General features: G+C 39.4%; 1 protein-coding gene across 4 annotated transcripts in view; it reads left to right on the plus strand.

Annotated features, from left to right (window-relative positions):
- The window catches only part of PDS5B (PDS5 cohesin associated factor B), a 116,948-nt gene extending 98,245 nt beyond the window's left edge, over window positions 1-18,703 (plus strand). Inside the window, exons 29-35 of one of the 4 annotated variants that reach the window (XM_037376580.1) lie at window positions 197-259; window positions 3,023-3,168; window positions 5,160-5,259; window positions 11,609-12,051; window positions 12,143-12,244; window positions 15,233-15,374; window positions 16,147-18,703. In XM_037376580.1, the coding sequence (XP_037232477.1) occupies window positions 197-259; window positions 3,023-3,168; window positions 5,160-5,259; window positions 11,609-12,051; window positions 12,143-12,244; window positions 15,233-15,374; window positions 16,147-16,182 (1,032 nt within the window). In that variant the 3' untranslated portion in view covers window positions 16,183-18,703. Of the gene's footprint in view, window positions 1-196; window positions 260-3,022; window positions 3,169-5,159; window positions 5,266-11,608; window positions 12,052-12,142; window positions 12,245-15,232; window positions 15,375-16,146 lie in introns of all 4 variants that reach the window. The other 3 variants (XM_037376578.1, XM_037376581.1, XM_037376582.1) reach the window with 3 other exon arrangements.
- The last annotated feature ends 2,198 nt before the right edge of the window (window positions 18,704-20,901 follow it).

Genomic DNA, 20,901 nt, shown 5'->3' on the forward strand with positions numbered 1-20,901 from the left:
TTGTACACACACTGATTTCTTACCTCCCTGAGATATTCTTGTTCAGGTTTAAAAGTTCAAAAGTGTAAAAGATGTAAAGAAGGTCTTTTGGTATTACTTCCAAAATGTATATATCTTGTTAATCTATTATTGCTTTTTTCTTTTTTCTTTTTTTTTTTTTTCCCCCTCCCTTCTCATCCCCCTACCCTCCTTACAGAATTTCAGTAACACGAAAAATTACCTTCCTCCGGAAATGAAGTCTTTTTTCACTCCTGGAAAGGTATGTATGGCAGGGAGGTTTGGGGGATTTTTTGGTGCTGTTCGTGGTTTTGGTTTGGCTTTTATTCCTTTCTTTTTCATTTCTTTTTTTTTTTCCTTTTTTTTTTTTTTTTTGAGAAAACTGATATGTAGTTAATGAAACACTTAAGTTTAAGAAAATAAATTGTTTCTGCCCAAAAAGTTTATATACCAAATGTTAGTAAAGATGTGGAAAGAGACAGGTAGAAAGGAAAACTGCTGCTGTTTACACCGGGTTGTGGTAACAGTAGGCAAAGCCTGTCGTCTTACTTTTTTTTTTTTTTTTTTAAATATCCATAATATTTGACATTTGACAAGTTCCCAAAATGGTTAATCTTTTTTTCTGTAGAGGACTGCAATATTGCATATGAAGTGACAGCTATGTAAAACGCTAATATAAATGATTTTTAAAAGCACATAAATTAATCTTTGGCAAAGCTCAATACCAGTTTACAGTATCTTACAAGATATCTGGCTGTTCTATGGTTATATTATGGTTATATTTATTCTTTCTAAAAATGCGTGTTGTTGAATGGCAAAGAACAATATTTGTTCTTCAGTAAAACTAAACCCAGGTACTCTTTAGAGTAAAACTAAAGTCTAGTAAAGGAAAAGACAAATTGTAGTTTTTATCTGGATTAATGTGTCCTGTTCTAGACTACAGGAGAACATTCATTTGCTACCTTGCAAAAGAAACAACAGCACTGCATCTTCATTACCCTTAACTTCTATTGAAGCATTAGCTGAAAGCTAGTGACTTACTAATAGAGGAGAAATGCAAGTTAGGAAAAAGCGCACATGTACAGGAGCGTCTTCTTGATTAGAAGTTGAAAGCCAACATTTTTTCATTGGACTATATATCATCACTGTATTGCACATCTATTTGAAGTCCATGTATTAGATAGAGATTCACTTCTTATTGAAAGGCACAGAAGTTTTTAAAAGGAAGCCGCGTGTCTTCCAGTTTCTGATCAGTAGTCAATATTGTGTCATTCAGTTTCTGACAAAAAATTACTGGTAGTTTGTCCCAAACTTAATATATTACACTATGTACTGTGACAATATTAAAGAAGAAACTTGTTTTGTGGTATCGCAAAAAGTCACAGAATCACAGAGTGTTTGAGGATGGAGCTCTGGAGGTCCTCTAGTCCAAAGCTCTTGTTCTCTCAGAGTTTCCTCAAATGAGAAATGCTTCAGTCCCGTCTTCATCTTCGTGGCCCTTTGCTGGACTCTCTCCAGTAGCTTCATCTCTCTCATCTATCCTAACATAAATTCTTTTGAACCCTAAGGTAGCTTTTATTATTTATTATATTTTTATATTTTAAATTTCTAGTGCCAGGTACTCCAGCACCTTTCTTGTTGTTCTGAAATTTTGTAACAAACAGAAGAAGTGTATTTGACCACCAAAAATTTTAGTTGCTTTACCATCATGAAAGTAACATGAATTGTGAGTTGGTCTAGGGAGTCTCATTTTTGGGAATGGAAGATTAGCTTGAGTGGGTTGTTAGTGGGGATGATACAAGCACGGAACAGCATCTGAGGGCAGCAAAGCTTTGAGTGTAGGTTCTGTGGTAAGGGAGGAGCTGTTCGTGCAGCCCTGTTAACATTAGTCCCTCCTTAGTAGGAAGCCCACTCCAGTGTGAATTTGAACATACCTCTTCTTTTGAGCTCTTTCTATATTTTTTTATTGATTAATGTTAAGTTCTAAACTCATAGATGTACATTCTTAAACTGGATTTTGTTCTCCAAGGTTTATTTTTGGAAGGGATATGCTGTTTTTCTTGTACTCGGTGCAGAGAGAATCTTTGGTGTAAGTGTAAAATTCCCTCTGGCTATAAAAGTATAACCAGCACATCCATGGTGCGTATCTCAGAAAAAGTGACATGCAAAGCTGCTATGATGTGCTTGTTGAACTTTTTATTTTTCAGCTGTTGCTAACTTCAAACATAGTTAAACTTTAATATTGAAATAGAAGACGCATCGTCCTAGATAATGAGAAACATAGGGAATGGTCTTTAAATCAATGTTTTTGTACGTGGGTGTTTGGCATAAAGGTGTATTCTCTTTAGAAGTAACTGAACTCTTTCGGCTCTCTCAAAAGTTAGTATAAGCTGGAGGTATTTGGCATGTCTGAAAGATAATCCAGTTAAATGAATAACCTGAAGCTTACCAGTGTCTGGAAGTTTTGGCACCTACTAAAAGCCTGGCATTTTTAAACCTGTGCATGAAGTATCAGAGTCTTCTCCACAGTGTTTGATTTTTGAGATTCTCATTCATTGCCAGTTGAAAATAGTGTGGTTTGCCATTACAGTTAAGCCAGTTTAATGGGTTCTTTGCTGAAAGGGCTGTCCTACTGCTATTTCTGTTTTGCCAGTACAGATGCTTGCCTAATCCAAATGGTGAGCTGGATCAGGCAGCTAGATCAGCAGAAAGGAAACTGCACAAAAAGTGCTGAAGGGGCTTATTGCAAGGTCAGGTGAGCACCCAGTACTACCAATGAGAAGAGGACAGAATATAAGCATAGAGAGAATACCACCATTTTTGGTGGCAGCTAGCTATTAGATTACAGCTTTGTCAGCTTCCTTTTGGTGTCTGTTGTAACTTTCATATGCAAATGTTTATTGCTTTGTGTTAAAATTAAGATACTGATTGCAAAAAGTGAAATCTGTAAAAATGTAAATACTGTACATGTTAACAATATCTAAATGTGTAGCTTGAAATAAAGGAAATATATTTTTGGTTTCAGCCCAAAGCAGCCAATGTTCTTGGAGCAGTTAATAAGCCTCTTTCGTCAGCAGGCAAGCAGTCTCAATCCAAATCTTCACGAATGGAAACTGTAAGCAATGCCAGCAGCAGTTCAAATCCAAGCTCTCCAGGAAGGATCAAAGGGAGGTTGGTAGACAACAAAGGAGCTTTGATATTTCAAGTATTTGTAATGGAAACTTTGAATTTTTCTAGAATGTTTTCTAAGTGAGAAACAGAATTCTATTATCTTATTTGAAGTAAAGTTATAGTACCATGTTGGTGTAACTGAAACCATGAATTCGGCTTTCTAACCCCAGAAATAAATTTGCTTTAAAAAACCCCAACAACCTAGAATCAAATCACATCCAAATTTGGCTGTAGGATGGAAGGAGAGCCTCATGTTTATTTTATAGAGAGATATATAATCCCCCGACATGTGTGTATGTTTATACACGCATATATACAAATGTGTATGTATGCATACATCTGCAGTTCCTGGCAACCTGGCGGCCTGCTGTAATATTAACAACGTATCATAGACAGTGAGGACTGCTAGGCCACTGTGGTGATCCCACGTGACTTCTTCCTCTCTAAATTCGTTCTGGACTTTGCAGATGAATATGTTTGGATGGTAGATTCCTTCTGTAATAGAGAGGGGAATGTACCGTAATGCTACAGAAGCTGTCTTCTAGTTAGCTGTCTTTAAAAACCGTAGCTTGTTCTGTGTCAATTTTTTAGATTACTCTTTAGTTACTGTATCTTCATATGTTAATTTTGTAACTACAAGTCACATTATCAATTTTCTTTTCCAGACACTTAGGGGTTGTATAGTGCCCACTATTCATACTTTCTCACATTCCTTCAAGACTGTGAGGAAATGTTAAGTTTGGAAATAACATTTCTCATTTGGTACTTCTGTGGCTATTTAATATATAGTATCAATTATAAATATAATGTAGTGTTTTACCAGGTGTACTCAACTACATGGAAGAGTTCAAGAGTCCACAGAAAGGCTTATTTATTACAAGTCATGCAGGTTCACATGCTGAAATACATTATTGGCTACAGACAGGTTGGAGTCCAGATTGTTCTCTGTTTCTAGCAAAATGAATCCGAGACCAATACTGTTCTACCCCCAGTTCATTTAAAAAAAAACAACTAAAATGCTGCACTTGCAGCCTGATATGTTGTGTCATTTTCATGATCTCCCCAGTTCACCTAAGTTAAACTCATTAGCGTTTTGCATGGAGGTACCAAAGAAGAAAAGTCCTGTAGAAGTGATGGTAATTATTTGGTATGCATGGCATTTCCAGTTCAGTCTGACTGAAAATATACTGGCGAGCTTGCATCTGTTAAGACTATGTATAAAAACTGAGCTTCCAATTACATCACAGTTATTACAGATGTTATACTTGGAGTGAGAACATCTTTCTCGGTCTATGCCGTGCCCGGGCCAGGGAGTTAACAGTTTGTATGTTTGAATAACACTTTCCATTCAGTGCATAGCATATTTCTTTTCATTGAAAAACATGCCTGTTGTCTAAAAATGTTGCTTCTACCTGCCCCAGCACAGATGCAATGAAATTAATGAGTATTGGTGTTTGTATATGTCGTTTTATCTGTGGGCCTCAGTGTACCTCAGGAGGTACTATTGTCCACATTTACATAACGTAGAAACTGAAATAAAAATGAAATGTGGCTCTAACAACAGAAACCTGAGGGATGAACTGGTCTCTGAAATTTAGATCTGCCGGTTTATTGCCTAAACCTCGCCACAGGCAGGTGTGCATGCTTTGGCTGGTCTGTCTGTGGGGATCTTTGATTGGTATAGGGAAGTGTATGCAGATCTCTTGAAACTCAGTAAGGTGCTTCTGTTTCAAAAAGCTGCTTATCTTTCCCTGCAAAGAAAGAAAATTCAGCTTGGCTTACCATTGACACCTTTATCCTGAGATTTAGATGTTCTGGCTTGTGATATATGGTGGCTATAGTAGCCAGAGTAAAAGTGTTTTTTCTGCCAGATTGTACATGGTTTAGGAGTAGATTGACTTGTGAAGATTGTTGTTCTTGATATATTTTTTTTTTTAATGATTTCCCACTGTGTTATAATAATGAGGAAAATAAATGTTTATTTGTTCTAGGCTTGACAGTACTGAAATGGACCACAGTGAAAATGAAGAATTCACGCTGGCTTCGCCCTTACCAGGGAAGAAAACTGACAAAAGGGACGACTCTGATCTTGTAAGGGTGAGCTGTTTGGTTGCATTGCAGATCTTTCACTTTAAGGACTTTAAAACAAAAATGAATGTGGTGGTACTTGATGTCATTCAAGAAAATATGCTGAAACATGAAACTGAGTTAATGTTATAAACTACTGGAAAATGTGCTTAGTTGGATGTGAAAATGCAATGAAAAAAAGGGTTGTTTGTCTGTTTTTCATAAAATCATTTAGGTTGTAAAGGACCCTCAAGATCAGAGTCCAACCATTAACCCAGCACTGCCAAGTCCACCACTAAACCAGGCCCCTAAGCACCACAACTACAAGTCTTTTAAACACCTCCAAGGATGGTGACTCAACCACCTCCCTGGGCAGCCTGTTCCAGTGCTTGACCACCTTTTCAGTGAAGACAGTTTTCCCAATATCCAATCTAAACCTCCCCTGGTGCGACTTGAAGCAGTTTTCTCCTGTTGCTTGTCACTGTCTTGATTTAACCCCAGCTGGCAGCTAAGCACCGTGCAGCTGCTCAGTTACTCCCCTCCTACAGTGGGATGGGGGAGAGAATCAGAGGGGTAAAAGAGAAAACTCATGGGTTGAGATAAAGACAGTTTAATAGGTAAAGCAAAAGCCACACATACAAGCAGGGCGAAACAAGGAATTCATTCACCACTTCCCACTGGCAGGCCGCTGTTCAGCCATTCCAGGAAAGCAGAGCTCCATCATGCGTAACGGTTACTTGGGAAGACAAACACCATCACTCTGAGCGTTGTGTCCCCCCCCCCCCGCTTCCTTCTTCATTCCCCTCTTTTATATATTCAGCATGACATTCTACGGTATGGAATATCCCTTTGGCTAGTCTGGGTCAGTTGCACCGACTGTGTCCCCTACCTGTTTCTCAGTTGCAGGGCCTGAGAAACTGACAAAATCCTTAACTTAGTATAAACATTACCCAGCAACAACTACAAACATCAGTGTGTTATCAACATTATTCTCACACCAAGGCCAACACACAGCACTGCACCAGCTACTAAGAAGAAAATTAACTGTGTCCCAGCCAAAACCAGGACAGTTACTTGGGAGAAGAGACCGACCCCCACCTTCCTATAACCTCTTACACGTAGCTGGTAAGAGCGGTCCCCTGTGGGCCGCCTCCTCTCCAGGCTCAACAACCCCAGTTCCTTCAGCAACTCCACATCAGACTTGTGCCCCAGCCCTGCTGCCCTTCTCTGGACACGCTCCAGCCCCTCGACGTCCCTCCTGCAGCGAGGGGCCCAACACTGAACCCAGGGTTCGAGGTGCGGCCTCACCAGTGCTGCTGAGTACAGGGGGATGATCACCTCCCTTATCCTGCTGGCCATGCTTTTTCTGATATAAGCCAGGATGCTAGTGGCCTTCTTGGCCACGTGGGCACACTGCCAGCTGATACCCAGCTGGCTGTCCATGCCACCCCCCAGATCCTTTTCCTCCAGGCAGTTTTCCAGCCGCTCTTCCCCAAACCTGTAGAGTTGCGTGGGGTTGTTGTGCCCCAGGTGCAGGACCCGGCACTGAGCCTGGTTGAGCCTCATACATTGGCCTTGGCCCGTCGGCCCAGCCTGCCCAGACCCCTCTGCAGAGCCTTCCAGCCCTCCAGCAGACCAACACTCCCCCCCCAGCTTGATGATGTCTGCCAACTTACTGAGGGTGCACTCGATCCCCTCGTCCAGCTCATGGATAAAGAGATGAAACAGGACTGGCCCCAACACTGAGCCCTGGGGAGCACCACTTGTGACCGGCCATCAGCGGGCTGTAACTCCATTTGCCACCACTCTTAGGGCTGAGCCAGCCAGCCAGCTTCTAAGCCAGCATAGAGTGCACCCACCCACGCTGTGAGCAGCCAGTTTCTCCAGGAGAATGCTGTGGGAAACTGTCTCAAAGGCTTTACTAAGGTCCAGGTAGACAACATCCACAGCCTTTCCCTCCTCACTCACTATGCAGGTCACCTTGTCACAGAAGGAGGTCAGGTTTGTCAAGCAGGACCTGCCTTTCATAACCCCATGGCTGGCTGGGCTTGATCCCCCGGTTGTCCTGTACATGCCAAGTGATGGCACTCAAGATGACCCGCTCCACAACCTTCCCTGGCACCGAGGTCAGGCTGACAGGCTTGTAGTACTCTGGATCCTCCTTCCAACCCTTGTAGATGGGTGTCACATTTGCTGACTTCCAGCTGACCAGGATCTCCCCAGTCAGCCAGGACTGCTGATAAATGATTGAAAGTGGCTTGGTGAGCCCTTCCATCAGCTCCCTCAGTACCCTCGGGTGGGTCCCATCCAACCCCATAGACTTGTGTGTGTCTAAGCAGTGCAGCAGGTCACTGACCATTTCCCCTTGGCTTGTGGGGGCTTCATTCTGCTCCCTGTCCCTGTCTTCCAGCTCAGGGGTTGGGTACCCAGAGAACTTTACTATAGAAAGTTTCTTTACTATAGAAAGCTGAGGCAGAGAGGGCCTGTGTGTGCATTACTTTTGCATTGTACTGACAGTTCCTGTAATCTTTCAAGGTTATCAGTTACAATTTGCAGGATATTGGTAGTATTGATGGGTAGATTTTGCTGGAGCTAGGTGGATGAGAATTAGTCTGCAATTTGTCTCATTCTCAGGGTTTGTTGGTGAAACATTTGGGATCATGTTCAAGTTGATAGCTTCCTTGGACGACTTTTCTCCAATTCAGCATTTTTTTTTTTTTTTGCATATGCTTGACTTTTACTTTAAATACAGCTTTGGAAGAATTAATTGGATTAGTTTGAGAATGATCAACTGTACTGGAGTTTTGGAAGAGCAGTTTAACCTGTCTGAAATTTTAGATTGCCTTCTGAGGTTGTAGAAGTTTGTATCATACATGGTTTCTTGCTTGTAGCTAGCAAAGTGATAATACCTCAGTTTTGATGCATTATAGTTCTCGCCTTTTTTTTGTACTGTCCCGTCACTGGTGCTAAGGTCTCTTTTTTCCAGCCAGATGTGTCTTCCTTTCAACAGCGTTAAGGAATAGCAACTGTTACTTCTCTGGTTACCTAGAATACCAAGAGGGCATCATGGTTCGACATTTGATTTAGAATTCAAGGAAGAGTTTATCTGAATAGCCATATGGATTCTGTTTTCTTGCATGCAACTTGTACTGCAGCGAAGGCAGGAAAAAGCTTGGTTCTGAATGCCAGGTATCACAAGTAGAGGTTGCAGCGTGACTTTAAAGCTGTCTGGTTGGTGTTACATGGTCTGCAGCAGGCTTTTAGGGCAGAGTAAGCTAACTAACTGATACTTACAGACAAATACAATGCAGTATGATGTAAAATAGCCTTAATCACTAAGAAGCACATTGCCTTTGCTGTTAAATAAACTGTTCTGTGAGAATAGTGAACCCCAAGGGGTATCAGGATGGTGTCCTTGCTATGCTCTTTTACAGTGGTAGGATCATTCAGGGGAAATTACATGTATGTGTCTCAGAGAGGTTGTGAATGACCACTAACCAAGGCCTTTGAGAGTGGTAGGCCTTCAAAAGTGGTGGCCTTGTCCTTACTAGTGGATTTCTGTATTTCTGTAGATCAGTATTGTTAAAGGTTCCTAATGAAGATATAACAAATTATTTTTACTTTCACTCAGATGTAGTGCTTTAATATCTTAATGAAACTATAGACAAGCTAAATATTGTCTCAAGCAGTTTTTACACCTGTATCAGAATACAGAAAAATAAACCGCTGAAGAAAATTGTAATTGTATTGTAGTTCTGAGAGCAGTTCAAATAATAAGAATTTCATATACCACTAGTAAACGATGATTCCTTGTGCCTTAATGATAGTTGGCAGTCTGTAAGTTTTGTTGTCTTTGGGGTATGCGTGAAAAAGCAATGATACGAACAATTGATTTGTTATAATTGGACTTTTAAGAATGCATTAAGGCTGTCCTATACCTGCTGTCACTGCTGTTTTATTTTTTTGACTCTCTGACATTTCTCTGTTCTGTCATTACGTCAGTCTGTTGCATTTTTCTAGGTTGCTTGGCCATAAGCTACTAACTAGTAAAAACATTCTGAATTTTTGTTTGTCTTGAAGTGTAAATAAACATCTTATACTGTGACATCTTGTGGGAAAAGCAAGCTGGCTTATAGCAAAATCAGAAAAATGAGGAATCTTTTGTCAAAAAAATAACACTTCTGATCCTTCCTGTATCAATCTGCATTTCAGCTGTAAAGCTTGAAAAGTCTGGGAGTCCTAACAGCTGCTGGCATGCAATTTATGTTTAGAAGCATTAGGTTGAGTAGGTAACTGACAAAGCTAAGTGATAAAGTGAATACAGTTCAGTATTTAAAATTAATTTTGAAGGCATTTGTATTTCACTTTGAATATGTAAGCAAGCTGCTTAAGGTCATTGGTTCAGAACTCCTTGTTGGTGTTGTGGAGCTGGGGAGCGGATTATAGCAAGCATTAACTGAGAAGCAGAATTTTAATTGGGGAGCAGAAGGGCCCATGTTTTAAAGATCTCACTATTCAGGATGTTTGTCCAGATAGTAACATGTTAGTTCTAAAGTTGTAGGACAGTGTTTAACCCGAGGGAGAAACTATACTTTGTAACTTGCCTACAACTGCTTACCTAGTAAAAGCAGCTGCAGTGACAGATGTGCACAACCACTGCAAAAGCAAATAGAACAGGGAGTAAACAAGGATATCAGTGATCTAGATCAACAGTTTCATCACTGAAGTCATGAACTGACACAAGGTGACATCATTGTTCAAATATTTTTCTTATTTTCTTCTAGTGTAATTATTGTCCTTCAGTTTCTTTTAAGTTGGTTTGGGTTTTGAGTGGCATAACTGTCATTATGTAGATTAAATTGCAATGGGTAAATACTAATAAATGAGTGTTTGTATGTGTTGAAATCCAGTAATGTCAGTTTCAAGTAGACATTGCGATGAAACTGAAATTCTGTAAGTATTTAGACTTTTGGACCATGAAATGGTCCAAAATGAATGGTCATGGTCCCCATGAAATGGTGAATTTTTTCCACAAGTAGGGTTGATAGGAGTCTTTCTTCTGGCCCTAATAGCTGCATATTGAAATCTTTGCATTCTTTATGGCTCTTTATTGTGCGCTTAGTGAACTAAAGCATGGAGAGATGAAGGAATAGCTTCTGTTCTGAAACTTATGATTCAGAAAGGGTTCTGCCTTTCTTGATATAATTGAGGGAAGAGACATCATCCAGAGGGATCTTGCCAGACTTGAGGAGTGGGTCCATGTGAACCTCATGAGCTCAGCAAGGCCAAGCGCAAGGTCCCGCACCTGACTCGGGGCCATCCCCACCACCAGTACAGACTGGGGGGGTGAAGGGATTGAGAGCAGCCCTGCAGAGGAAGACTCGGGGCCACCGGTGGACGAAGAATTGGACGTGAACCAGCAATTTGGGCCTGCAGCCCAGAAAGCCAACTGCATCTGTGGATGCACCAAAAGCAGCGTGGCCAGCAGGTCAAGGAGGGTGACTTTGCCCCTCTGCTCTGGTGAGACCCCACCTGCGGTCCCGCGTCCAGCTCTGGGGTCCCCATTACAAGACAGACACGGAGCTGCTGGAGCGGGTCCAGAGGAGAGGGCCGCAAAAAGCAGCCAGGGGTTGGAACACCTCTCCTGTGAGGAAACGCTGGGAGAGTTGGCGTGGTTCAGCCTGGAGAAGGCTCCAGGGAGACCTTATTGAGGCCTGTCGATACACGAAGGGGGCTTGTAAGAAAGACTGAGAGAGACTTGTTACCAGGGCCTGTAGTGCCAGGACAAGGGACAACAGTTTTAAACCAAAAGCGGGAAGGTTTAGATTGGACATAAGGGAGAGCTTTTTTACAGTGAGGGCGGTAGGATACTGGCACAGGTTGCCCAGAGCAGCTGTGGCTGCCCCATCCCTGGAGGTGTTCAAGGCCAGGCTGGATGGGGCTTTGAGCAGCCTGGTCTGGTGGGAGGTGTCCCTGCCCATGGCAGGGGGGTTGGAATGAGGCGATCTTTAGGGGTCCCTTCAGACCCAGACTATTCTGTAATTGATAAAAATGCAGTTACGGATATTCTAGCCAATTGTGTTTGACAACAGCTGAGGATACAAATGAGGAAGACATCACACACTTCAGTGTTTTAACTGCTCACCTTTGAAATAATCTTTCTCTTTTGTCTGGCATTTTATATGTATGTATGTGTATTATACTTTTGCAAAGGTTTTCTAAATGGTTATGGTAGACAATCTTAGTAAACAACTTTTGTAACTTGAAGGCTCTTTGTCTTGCTGGGGGAAGTTTCTGTATCTTTTGCATATGTGAAAGTTTATAACGGCAGCTTAATTTTTTTTAATTTAAACATGCAATCTTACCTTTTCAGTCAGAGATGGAGAAGCCTAGAGGAAGGAAGAAAGCAGCTATTACAGATTCAGAAGAGAAACTAAGCATAGACGACCTGAATAAACTGGGTCAAGAGCAGAAACTTAGAGGTAGTCAACGGGGAAGGAAGAGACCTGCAGTTGTTTCAGAACCTGATGAAACACAATGGCAAGAGGAAAAAAGGCTAAAAGAAGATGTAATAGAAAGTGAGGATGAACAGAACAGTCCACCAAAGAAAGGAAGAAGAGGACGCCCTCCCAAAGCAAACAATGGGGGAACACCAAAGGAAGAACCAGTAGCAAAGTCATCAAAAAGGAGCAAAAAAAAACAACCACCAGCAGCTGCAGCAGAGGAGGAGGAGGAGGAGGAAGAAAGGCAAACTGAAAACATTGAACAAAAACCAAAAGGCAGGCAAAATAGGACGCAGAAAAGAACACAGCAGAGGTAAGTCCGTCTTCTTGTAAGCTGCATCTTTTTTATCCTTGGACGTTAGTTATAATTTGATACTTTGCAATTTGGGTCTTCCTCAAAACAGAGCAGAACCATCTGAAACTAGTACAGTTGAATCAGCACAGTCTACGCCACAGAAAAGACGAGGAAGGCCATCAAAAACACCACCATCACAGCAAAAAAAAGTGTAAGTGGTGAATATTTTCTAAATTTGTGTTTAGTGAAAATTAAAAATATGCCTCTGTGCCCCCAAACAATCATTTACTGAAAATATTTCAGAATACTTTAATTGACAGTTAAGAAGATAAATTGCCATTGTTATTTCTAAAATGTCTTCCCTAGCTGCTTCTCCTAGACCATCTCAAATCAGAGCAAGATGCTACGAGTATCTTTAATGCGCTCAGGTAGCATATATACAGCTTTTGCTCTTCTAGGAGAAAAGACTATCAAGCACATGAGGGCCTTGAAGACAAGGCTTTGTTAGGACTTTAAGGGACGAAAAATGCTCCCATTTGTTTTGGATGGGGAGGAAGAATCAAATTGTTACTGTGGTGAAACAGTATTGTGGAGAAATGAGTTTATTCTGATTCTCCTTAGATGAATATTCACTTACTTTCTAATTTGTGGCCTTCTTATTATCCACTTCAATCATTTCCAAATGAATAAAATGTGCTACAATCTATGAAGGATAGTAGCTCTGGAAAGTTCTGAGGTGTATTAAGCTCCAAAATAAAGGTAAATTCTGTGGCTATCTTGGTTTTCTTGTGCCTACTGTAGGAAGCTACAGGTATCTCTACCTTTTCTGTACGCGTATATGGACTATATGTAAAGCAGAGGTGTACAAGTGGACAGGACTTATCCGTCCACTGGTACCAAACTGCAGCTCATGGGACAGATGTGCAAGATACTTTTCCAGAACCTGGTGATACATTACTTAGCGCGCTACTTACACACATCTTCAGTCTGACATACTGTATTATGCTGTTGTTGTTCTAGCTTCTGGGCTTGATTAGCGTCATGTTGATCTTCCTCTGGCAGTTCAGTGTACTGATCTGCCTGTCTCTGGAGATCTTCCATGCCAGAGATCTTTGCTTAAACAGTTGTGTACCCTCAGTTCAGTTGTAGCTTCACACAGCATTTCATGTTCTGGCATTTTGCACACACAATATCCCGACCTTTCCAGTGTTCTGTTTCCCTGGCTCGGGTCAGACCTCTCCTGCTCCTTTACACTGTAACCAGCAGTAGAGGTCCCAGTGCTGTCTGGGTTACTACAGACATCACTGCTAAATGTGTAGGAACAAGAGTTGGAAGCTGCTACTGCCACGCAGAGAAGACATGCCAGCAAGTTATGTTGGGTGTTGTGCTATGTGCCATTTGCCAAAGGTGTGCTTCAGCGAATACTTAAGTAGCTTCTGATTCACTTCTCAGTGAACTCAGTGTGGTTTTTTGACCCCATTTTAAACAGAAGGTAAACGGTATCAGTACACGTGGTCAGTAACAGCCACATAGCTCTTGTTCATGTGTACGTATATTGTTCCTGGCCTGAGGAGCCCAAGTAAGTTGTTTCAGTGTTCAGAGTTGTTGGGTCTGTTCTAGTTTTCATCCAAAAAACTATTGTGTGTATTTTTTATTTTTTTGTGATCAGATCACCCAAATTTTAACTATCCTTTTTCCAATTCTGCAAGAAGGAGGTGAGACGACAGTAATTCCTCATCCTCAAAGTGCGTTGCCGGCAGACTTTTCTCTGCGTTCTACGTACATATCTACCACAGTTTGAACTGAAGGGAGCTGATAGACTGAGCAGAACTGTGTACCACAAGACAGAATATATTTAATTCAAATGCTTAAAGCTTTCTGGGCTCCTTGGGGATGGATTTGACATAAGAATTTAGGATTTTACCTATGAGGTGATAGTGGATAATGTATTTCTGATGGCTAATTGGGTTACCAGTTAGCACATGTGAACCGGCTTATTTTTGTAATATGTGAAAAAGATGAACTTAGCTGGTGAATAATTCTTCCGTTTCCTTTTCAATTCTGTTGCTTTTATCAGTCTTGGAAGGCTTGAGTTGGGCTAATTTGTATTGTTTCTCAAAGGTTGTCATGTTGCTTGGATGGTGCTGAAACGCCCACTGTACTAATTACTATTTGCAATTCAGAGATTTTATTTTGTATAGATTTTAATGTGTTCTCAGGACTGAAAATTCACACCACATGCATGCTTTGTTGCTGTTAGATGGCAGTTGTTTAGGACCTGTATGCCCCCGCTGGGAATTGAAGTGTGTGTTTGTCTGCCTGGAATGGAGTTTCTGGTTTGATTTTATCCACAAAGTCACTTAGCTCGGGCACACCAAGGCTGCACCCACAGTAAGCAGGATGATTCAGTGATCCGACCCTGAACTGTGCTAATGACCCAAACCAAAATGGTAGTGTGGGTGCAGCTGTGCAGTTCTGGGTACATATTTAGTTGGCTTTTTTTTAAGGCATGGCAGGGGACTAGTTGTCATTTTAAGCAAATGGGTGCTTTTTGCTTCTGGTTCAGCTCCCATGACTAAGACAGTATAAGATATTGTGGGCTGGTCTGATTAAGGTATTGCTATCCTAACTTTCCCTAGCTCTTAGCATGAGCTAGCTTGGAAGATTTGCATTATTATAGGGTTAATTTCATAAGTAGCAACGTGGGTTCTTCCAGGTCTGTAAAAACATAAGTGCAGTTACTCACATTTTGTTGTGTATAAACTCCTAGTAGAGTGCATCTGTTCATGGAATTGAATAGAAGGTGGAAAAAAAAACCCCAAACCCTAGTATTTGTCTCTGGCTGTTTGGCTTTTCCTGTTCACCGATTACTGTTGTGTCATCTTTCTTTGGCCTGTATTCTGGCATCAAAGAGAGAAATCTCTCTTGTCTATAGAGGCAAAAATTGTTCAACTCTGTATTTCTAGCCCTTTGTTCTGGAAGAATTTGGTTTTCAAACGCTGTTGTCCACCCTCCTAGTTTCCACTGCTTTCATTCCATGTATGGCTGAACTAGATAGGTATGTAAGACAGAAGTATTATATAACATGAATTTTTTAAAGCTGCTGTTCTTGTAAAGTAGAGTGTTTGCTCTCCTGCAGTTTATAAATGTGCAGACCCACATACTGTGAAACTGATCTTTATTTTTCTTCCGATCGTAGCCGTGCGGGACGTTCCAAACAAGCAGCCAGTAAAGAGAATGAATCTAGTGAAGAGATGGACGTATTTCAGAGCAGTTCACCTGTCAGTGATGACATTCCCCAGGAAGAAGTAATGGAAGAAGAGGAAGTTTCCACAATCAATGTAAGAGAAATGCCTGAGATATTCTTTGTGAGTCTTTGTTGTGTCCTTTGTGTATTGATGTTCAGAGAATGATTTCTGTTCTTAGAACTTAGCCTTCCTCCCTTAAAATGAATGAGGTGGTTGTCAACTGCTGCTGCTGTATAGTGACGCTGCACCGTAGTTTCCCAGAGAAGCTGCATTTCTTAGAAGATGTCAGGTTTTGAGTTTTTGTCGAGCATCTTAAATGTTTTGTTCTGTATAGCTTTTGTTAGCTGTCTGCCTGGGAATTATTTCCCAGGTAGCTCATGCCCATTGTTCTCAGCTAGATTATAATAGTGAATAATATTTCTTTGTACAAAACAAACACACAATATGAATAGTACTGAAAATGAGTACAGGATCTTGGAGCAGAATCCTAAACCAATTCTTTTACCAGCATATGCAAATATGTTAAAATAAGTTTCTTTTTTATATTTATTTCATACAAATACATCAGTAACGTGAGTAGTAATACTAAAACCATAACTGAATGCCTTCACGTTTTTGGACATACATGATGATTGGAGCATCTGCATGTATGAAAACTCTGGAAAAGGAAACTAGATTATTTTTGAATACTTAAAGGATGCAGCAAATGAGGTGATGTCCTCGTCATTAACTGAAACTCGTACCTGTGGTTAAGATGAGTAATGAATGACGCTGTATGCAGTTACTCGGACATTATTGTGAGACTAAGGACTTTTTCCATTATAAAATATATTTATTCTTGGATTTTTCAAACTTCTCCAAACAGGTCCGTCGCAGAACTTCCAAAAGGGAAAGGCGATGAGTGAGCATGTAGTTATCAGCCTTCCCGGTGAAAGCTTTGAAGAATGCGTTTAATGTAGAGCTTGAGACTGAATGAAGCTGTTAGTGCGCAAATGGGGTTGCTGAAAAAAAGACAAAACTTATTTTACTTTTACTGCCCCTGCATTTGCAGTCCCTAGGTCACGAGCTTTAGCCACACACATGTTGATATCATTAACTGTGGATTTTTGTGAAGTGTAATGTGCGCTGGCTTTGTAGACATACGAACTAAAGAAGAAAACTGTAAATAGTTCTTTTTTTAATGTTTCTGACTTCTGAAGTGCTTGTATAGCTTTTATCTGCGGCTTTAAACTGACAGTACCCCACTGTTTATTGGATCTATTGATTTAAAAAAGAACAGTTTGTTGAAAATTGATCTCAAGCAATATCTGTCAGTGTTCATATTTGTACTCTTGTTGACATTTAACTGTGAAAAAAAAATCAGTTGAACAAATAGTGCCACTTTCTTAAGCCGCTATTTGTTGAGAAGAAGAATAAAATAAAAAAAAGTCTTTCCTTCCTTCACGAATTTAACCTAGTGTTTACCTTTAGGCACCTACCTATCATCAGAGGTGCTAAACTACTTTCTTTTACAGTTGAACAATGTTGGATAGAGTAATACAAGAGATGCAAATTGTGAAAGAAGTTGTTTGTTTTACACCTCAGTATTGACGCCAGACTTCTCTGGACTTCTAGTGGCATTGAAAATTCAAAAAGGATTTAAAATATTTTAATTCTAAAAGTGTGTTATTAAATAATGTACTGAATACCCTACCCATTTTATCTTCCCCTATCAGTTTTTATTAATCTACTGTATCAATAAAATTCTGTAACTGAGTTTTTAATAGTCTAGTATGTTAATGTGTATAGATATTTCCTTCTGAACATGATGTTCACAAAGAGCAAATTATTACTACATTATAATATGAAATCTGATATATAAACATTAGTGAAAATACAGTTCTTATTACAATGTAAAGTTAATCACAAAGAAAAATTTTATTGATGCAGTGTGTCTTTATAAACCTGTTCTTGAGAGCCAAGTGTTTTGTATTTTATAGTGAAGTTGCATGTTTATGAAAAATGTGCTGAAAATGGGATGTAATGTTTTTTTGGAAACTCGTATCTAGCAGTAGTATATGGTAGGTTGCCTCATGAGAGAACCTTTTATTGAGAGTTTATTGTAACTTTTTGTTTAATTTTTGGGTTTTGAGCCAAATTTTTTTGGTATGAAGAGCTAAGTTTTTCTTGAATAACCAGCTGCCGATTATTGCAGTCAAGGTATTCAAGATTTGAATGAAGCTCCATTTTTATTTTGTGCTACTATAGAGAGTTTGGGTTTTGGTTGGTTTTTTTTAGGTATAATCTGCAAAAAAATAGAAACGAAATACTTAAAGCAGTATCCTGTATGCAGTTTTACAGTTTACAAACTGTTTTTGAACCAAAATATATAGGTTACTACACTATGCTTAGCCAAGCACAGATTATAATTTCAGGTGCTGTTCTCCCTCTGGTTCCCGTGCAGTTGACAACATGAAAAAATCAGTTTCAAATTTAAGAAAATTTTATCTCGCTGAATAATGGAGCATTTTCATAGAATCTATCAATAAATAAATTATAATTGCAAGGCGGCCTGTAAAGGTTACAGGAAAGGGTAATAATAAAACACAGATTTTCCAGTTTCCAAACTAGAAGATCACAAGTAAAGAAGCCTTTAGAATTTTTTATGATTTTTTTTTTTTTTTTAACCAATGGAGAAAGGTATTATAAACAATTAGATTATTCTGCCTCTGCTTAACTTTCCCTCCCCTCCAGTATTCAGCTTTTCAAAATTTATACCTATGGATAAGGGGGAAGTGCTGCCTAAAAAGGCAGTTATGATTGATTTGGATTGACTTTTAAATAGTTGGCACAACAGAACTTGCTTACTTATGCTTCAGCAGTGCAAATGCAAGTTGTTGGGTTTTTTTTAATGGTATAAAATGATTGAAAGTGAGCTTTATATTTTCCTTTTTGACAAAATTGCACTGAAAACATTTATGGAAGATGTACCTTTAAGTCCATTTTATACAAAAATATGAAAAATTGATGCTGAAACTGCTGCAGACTCTTAAGGCTTTATGTGCATAAACATGATTAGGTTAAACATCAAATATTGATGCACATTACTGATCATAATGTTTAATGTAAATTTAAACACAGTTTTGCAATTTAAATGTTGATTTCTTGGGTTATAATGTGTAATTCATTATTTCTTGAGAAATAGGCACAGCAAATATTTCATTCTTATATTCAAACCTCTTCTAAGTTCATTCTCATCTCATATAAAGAAAATGAATATTTTATGTACTAACATTTTGAGATCTGCGTACAGTAGCTACAGTAGAGTATAATTATGTATAAAAGATAAATTGCTAACATTCAGTTAGCATGCTCTTCTGCAATGATAATGTCAAGTTTATAAAAATGTACTGTATTACATTAAAAGATCAAATTGAACTCACTGTAACAAGTTCCGGTATGAAATTTGTGTAAGATTACCGAAGTATCTTGCTGTACTTTGCAGCAAATTAAGCTTATTTGTGTTACGCTTTCTTGCTGCAGTGCAACAGGAAACTTTCAGTGATCTGTAGTTGATATGCAGAATGCAAACAGTGATTGTAATCTTGCTACTAGTGTTTAAGAGTAATTCACTCTGATTCCAGAAGCATGGGGGTTTTTTTACTTGTCATCAACTGAGATAATTAATATTTAGGGCTAGCTAATCCACTAATAGGAAGAAAACATGAAATTGCTTGAAAGTTCTAGTGTGAGTACACCTCCTCCACCTAGGATACTCCAGAACCCTGTATTAACTATACTTGACTCTGCCAATGGACTTTATTTTCTAGCAAAACTGAACCCTTTTTCAGAGTATTTTGACATTTGCTGTTTCGACATTTCAGTCTATTTGAACAAAAACATTGGAGTTTACAAAAGACCCTCATTAATATTAAAGACATTTCCATTGAAAATATGCTCAATTTGTGAGCAACTTGGAAAAAAAGCTTAAGACAACCACCACCATTAAACTTCACGTAGAGCTGGATGTGCAGTTTTCTTGCTGTTGTTTGTGTGCATAGGTTTTGACAGATTATCAAAGTCTGCTTTTGTGAACGCACACAGTAGGTTTTGGATCCTGCAAGTTTACAGCACTGTGGCTCTGTGGGCTCGTTCCTAAATGCATTAATCCTATGGAAATACAAATGCAAAACAAAGTATAATGAAATTTTTGAATATTCTAACACTTGTGCACACAGGGCGTGTGATGAAAAGAGCATATATACATCTTAAAACTGTATACCCCAGGCATACAAATTCCTGAGTTTTTGGATGGAAGTATTTTCAAAACTTGTCTGTGTTTAAATATATACATATATATACACACACACCTATGTATGTATTGTAGAGATTGATATATCTCTGTGTCATCAAGGTAGGCACAGTACTTACTTTATGAATAATTTTTTAAAGAAACACATTCAGGTGTACCACCATGTTTGCCCAAGGCAGCGTGTCTACAAACACATGATTAAGGTGAGTTCTAGATGGCCATCCTGCTAGTCTGATGGCTCGGTGAATGACCAAAATGATAAAATCACCTGACCAAGACCTGGTGTCCAGGCATCCATCAGGAGTAGAAGAACCTGAATGCATTCTTGTTTCCTGTTATGCTCCCAAATTGCTATTCCATTCTTTGCATCTTTGTTGGGTGTCGCCTTTAGAAATTTAGGTGCACTTTCCTTACGCTGACAGAAGTGGGTTATATTCCGTGGACGGAAGCAGACTTCCCACTGTGTCAGTAAGTTTGTCCAGTATACTTAAGACACCTGCTTCATTACGCACAATACAGCTTCTTGTATTTTGTTGCTAGTGGAAAAGGAAGAAGCTGCATGTTGGCAACTGGGATAGGAATACAGAAAAAAACCCCTAACCAATTTGCTTTAAAGCACTTCGGATTCTGCTGTCTAAAAGATCTGCCCCCTGCATAGAGTTCACCAAGTGCCATTATATTTATATAGGCAGCATAAACATAGTATCATACAGTGTGTATATGCAGTAACAAAAAGGTTTCACGTTCGCATTTTTTTCAGTGCTTTGCTACAGTCAGGATGTGATTTTTTTATTATTTTTTTTAGTAGCACTTTCTATAACGAAAATGTGTATTATATATTCTGAGATAGCAGCATTGTGTTGTATCTATGGGAGAAGGACAGCGGTCTCTCAAATACAGATTCCTACCCCTGCAAATCAGTATTTCGGTAATCATGTGATAAGTTGGATTTGGTGTTAACAGTTTTTTTGGTGGGTAGATAACAAGATGTTTTATTTGGCTAGCTGTGTTTCCAATGCTTGTGTCCTACCTCGTGTATGTAGATACAAAGGGACGCAGTATTTTGAAAATCAAAGCAATATTATTGAATATACTGCCTCCTTACTTGGAAGTAATTTTATTATTTAAAAAAGGCAAAAAAGCAGTTCACAAATTTGTTACATGGTTCTGAACAGATCTAGAGAGCTGAAGGTTTTATATATTAGGTTCTGTAAGACTGTCAGTACCTTTTGCATTTTATTTATTTTCTGTAGATAGAAGACAATTGCTCCAGTTACGACATGGAGTATAAGAGATCACGTGAACTTGGTAACAATCTAAGCAGTAGTG

This window comes from Falco rusticolus, chromosome 2 (assembly GCF_015220075.1).
Source record: "Falco rusticolus isolate bFalRus1 chromosome 2, bFalRus1.pri, whole genome shotgun sequence".
In the NCBI taxonomy this organism is placed as follows: Eukaryota; Metazoa; Chordata; class Aves; order Falconiformes; family Falconidae; genus Falco; species Falco rusticolus.